The following is a 4,910-nucleotide window of genomic DNA, read 5'->3' on the forward strand; positions in this document are numbered from 1 at the left end:
TTTATTTATTTATGCATCCTTTTAAAGCGTAGCCAGGCTCATGGGCCCAGTTTCTCGGTTTCTATGGTCCATTGCAGCGTTACTCAAGAAACAGGAAGAAAGAGTGAAAGAAAGTTGGGGCAAAAGAGTACAACAAGGGTCGCCACCACCGACTGCTGGAGCCTTGTGGAGTTTTAGGTGTTTTCGTTCAATAAACACACACAACGCCCAGTCTGGGAATTGAAACCGAGATCCTCCGACTGGGAGCCCACTGCCTTAACCACTGGGCCATTGCGCCTCCACTTGCGCCCTTTTAAAGCCTATCCAGGCTCATGGGCCCGGTTTCCTGGTTTCAATGGCATACATGTTCCCCAGTTGGACGGGACGCCAGTCCATTGCAGCATTACTCATTTTTGCCAGCTGAGTGGACTGGAGTGAAATGAAGTGTTTTGCTCAAGAACACAACGCATTGCCCGGTCCAGGAATCGAAACTACAATCTTACAATCATGATGTTGACACCCTAACCACTAGGCCACGTGCTCCTACACACACACACACATATATATGTAGGTTTCTCTCAGTTTCTGTCAACCAGATTCACTCACAAGGTATTGGTCAGCCTTGGACTGTAGTAGAAAACACTTGCTTAAAGTGCCATAGAGTGGGACCCTAATCAAGAACTTAGTCTTGTTATGATTCTGCAACAGAATGAAAATGAGTGATACAAAAAGGGGGGAATAGAGTTGACTGCTTTGCATTAAAGAGTTCTTCCCTGCCTCCAAAATGAATGTAAACAATGTTAGCATGATTCTTGTGATATCCTGCATTTCAGGATTGGCTGATCAATGCAGCTCCATGTGGTGTTGTATAAAAAGGAATTTAAGGTTTAATAATGGATGGGAACAGGCTAAAAACAATTACTTTGTATTGAATGGAGCAGGCATTTATTATGTTAATAATTGCTACACTAAACTGTTTCTGTTACATGTTAACTGCTAAACCATGCAACCTAATTAGCATAGATAGTGGTAAGGCAATTGGGGAGATGTAGTCCATCTCCCTCCAATTCCCAAGCGACACTTTTATGACAGTGATAGTCGAATCCACTGAAGCACCTGATGATGCAAACGGTCTTACCTTACAGAGCAGGTTGTCTTTGTAGTTACCCCACATACTTGAAATGAGGGTGATCTTGACAACGACGTAGCTGAGTGCAGGGAGCCTACCACTGAGTGGCTCAATTAGTAAACCAGCTCCGTTGATCTGTGTCGGACCTGACAAAAAAAAATGAAAGAATAAAAAAAAATATAGGCACAGGTGTGGTTAAGTGGTAAGATGATGCAAGTGTGGCTGTGTGGTAAGAAGTCTGCTTATTTACTACATGGTTCCGGGTTCAGTCCCACTGCGTTGCACCTTGGGCAGGTGTCTTCTACTATAGCCTCAGGCTGACCAAAGCCTTGTGAGTAGATTTGGTAGACGGAAACTGAAAGAAGCCTGTTGTGTGTGTGTGTGCATGCACAAGTCTTGGTGTCTGTGTTTGTCCCCCACAACCACTTGACAACCAGTGCTGGTTTGTTTATATCCCTGTAACTTAGCGGTTCAGCAAAAGAGACTTATAGAATAAGTACTGGGCTTCAAAACAAAACAAATCCTGGGGTCGATTTGTTCAACCAAAAACCCTTCAATGTGGTGCCCCAGCATGGCCACAATCAAATGACTGAAACAAGTAAAAGAATAAAAGATTGGTGGAATCAGTTAAGAATTGGACAAAACAGACAAGGAACAATGAACAGTTTGGTACTGAAATTGATATATATCTCAGTGCTGAGATAACTGTGCTTAATCATCATCATCATCATTTAACATCTGCTTTCGATGCTGGCATGGGTTGGATGGTCTGACTGAGGACTGGCAAGCTGGGAGGCTGCATCAGGCTCCAATCTTACCTGGCAATGTTTCTACTGCTGGATGCCCTTCCTAATGCCAACCGCTCTGAGAGTGTAGTGGATGATTTGTATGTGCCACCAGCACAGAAGCCAGTCAGGCGGGCCTGGCATTGATCGCCTTTGGATAGTGCTTTTTACATGCCTCTGACACGGGAGCCAGTTAAGGAGCACTGGCAAGGGAGCCAGTTAGGGGACACTGGCACAGGAGCCAGTTAGGGGACACTGGCATCAGCCACTGGCATTGGTCATGTTTGAATGGTGCTTTTTATGTGCCACAGGCATGGGAGCCAGAGAGGGGACAGTGGCCACAGCTACGATTTTGGTTTTACTTGACTCAACAAGTCTTCTCAAGCATATCATATTGCCCGACACATCAGGGATACTTTTAAATGGGCCAGAGATGCAACACTGGCATCGGCCATGGCTGCGATCTCACTTTAGTTGCCAGGTCTTCTCAATCACAGCTTATCTCAAAAGGTCTCGGTCTTCTGTCATTGTCTCTGTGAGGCCCAACATTCAAAAGTCAATGAATTCACTAAATGACCATGTGGTTTGTGGGGGTTTTTCCACAGTATGGCTCATGGCACAAATGTTATCTGCTGTAGCCATCTCAGGTTGGTTGAACAATGCCTTGGGTGAGGAATTGTACAAAAACCTGTTATTGTTTTAATGTCCACCATGCTTGAATGAATATGATAGTATTTATTGAAGTAGATTTTGAATGACCAAAAGTCCTTGTCATCAATCTTCACATGTTTTCAAGTGTTTCCAAGGCCAGACATGTTTTCATGGAAGACTGGAGATGAAGGACACTGCTTGTATGATGGTGACGCTTGTTTACAACTATGATACAGTATGAATACAAAATCACACACACACACACACACAAACATCGTCGTCGTCATTGGTGGTGTCATCATCATCATCATTTAATGTCCATTTTTCCATGCTGGCATGGGCTGGACGGATTGACCAGAGCTCGCAAACTGAAGAGATGCACCAGTTCCATCCTGATCTGGATTGGTTTCTACAGCTGAACGCCCTCCCTAATGCCAACCACTTTACGATGTGTGGTAGGTGCTATTACATAGTACTGGCTTGAGTGGTTTTTGTGTGGCACCAGCACAGGACTCCCGCTGGTCAATCACCTTCACCAGGGGGAGTGGCCTTAACACTTCTGCTGTGGAGGACGGGTCATTTTGAGTACAGCAAGGCACCAGATATCTCAGTCCTTTATCGTAGGTTCCAGGCATCTCAGTTATACATACAAACACATATATACATACATGCATACATACATGCACATACATACATACATACATTCATGCATACATATGTACAGACACATATATACATGCATACATGCACATACATACTTACGTACATACATACATACATGTACATCCATACATACATACGTACATACATACATACATACATACATGTGCATCCGTACATACGTACATACATACATGCATACATACATATATGCATACACACATACAAGCAGATACATACATTCAGACAGACATATGTACACACATACATACATACATACATACATGCATGCATACGTACACACATACATACATACATACATACATACATACATGCATACAAAAATCCATACATACATACATACATATAGTTTACTGTTCCATTATAGGTAGGATCAACAAAAAAGTACTCCATCCAATGAGAGATAAATATCATTTAATATACACACTTTACAAAAGAGCTGCTAATAGTTTCATGCTTTAAAGATACAATAATTTGGTCAATTTATATAACATGTATCTCCAAGCAATCTTTCAGGATCTGTGCATATCATTAGATGTATTTAAAAACCAGGATGCTGCTCTATGAGAAAACAATAAATCACCGCTAGTCCGGGTCCCTTGTCATTTCCTCAGTGAGGCTCAGTGTCTGAAGGTCCTTCCTTACCACTTTGTCTCATATCTTCTTGAGTTGACCCCTTCCACAGGTTCCCTCCACAATTAGAGCTTGGCACTTCTTTACACAGCTGTCCTCATTCATATGTATGTGTGTGTCTATGTATTCAGACAGAATTGTCAAACTAGGATTTGAACTCAGCAAGTCAGAGCAAATACCACAAGGCATTTTATCTGACATTCTAATGATTCAGCCAAAAATGAATTTAAGATTAGTATGGAATGGTAAACTTTGAAAATGTGGACAGACATTAAAAGAACTTACTCGCTTCAGCTCTGGTACTAACATTGTCAGTGTGCTTGGCTGATGGAGATGTGAACGGCTTCGGCAATTTGGCACTTTAACGAGAACATAATTGATAGTTATGATAAAGTTAAGTATTTGTACAGTCATGAATTATGTTTAATACGCACACACACGCACACACACACACACACGCACACGCATGGTGCACTTTCCATGACAATTTTAATATTTGCTTGAAGCATTATGGAATATGTACAAATTTGGTGTGTTAATCACAATGATTCAACATTAACAAAACAGACACATCATTTATACCACTCTCTTGGTCTTGAATGCTTTTGAAAAGGAGTTTTTTAACCTGAAATATCAGCACTAATTAAATATTTATAAGATAACATTTAAATATTTCTGTTACGGTTATTTTTGATGTTTGATGTTCCAAATGTATTGCTACCACTTTCATTACTTTTACATTGATTTTATAGATATTTTATTTCACATTGATTTTATAGATATTTTATTTTACATTGATTTTATAGATATTTTATTTCACATTGATTTTATAGATATTTTATTTTACATTGATTGTATAGATATTTTATTTTACATTGATTGTATAGATATTTTATTTTACATTGATTTTATAGATATTTTATTTTACATTGATTTTATAGATATTTTATTTTACATTGATTTTATAGATATTTTATTTCACATTGATTTTATAGATATTTTATTTTACATTGATTTTATAGATATTTTATTTTACATTGATTTTATAGATG

The 4,910-nt window shown here is 39.7% G+C and overlaps 1 protein-coding gene across 1 annotated transcript in view; it reads right to left on the reverse strand.

Moving 5' to 3' along the window:
• Nucleotides 1-4,910, reverse strand: part of LOC106868914 (deleted in lung and esophageal cancer protein 1) — a 37,787-nt gene that overhangs the window by 12,602 nt on the left and 20,275 nt on the right. Inside the window, exons 9-10 of the mRNA XM_014914376.1 lie at nucleotides 4,144-4,217; nucleotides 1,118-1,254 (exon numbers count right to left, since the gene is read on the reverse strand). Of these exons, the coding sequence (XP_014769862.1) occupies nucleotides 1,118-1,254; nucleotides 4,144-4,217 (211 nt within the window). The remainder of the gene's footprint in view (nucleotides 1-1,117; nucleotides 1,255-4,143; nucleotides 4,218-4,910) is intronic.

The sequence above is a fragment of the Octopus bimaculoides genome, chromosome 27 (genome assembly GCF_001194135.2).
Source record: "Octopus bimaculoides isolate UCB-OBI-ISO-001 chromosome 27, ASM119413v2, whole genome shotgun sequence".
NCBI classification, from domain to species: domain Eukaryota; kingdom Metazoa; phylum Mollusca; class Cephalopoda; order Octopoda; family Octopodidae; genus Octopus; species Octopus bimaculoides.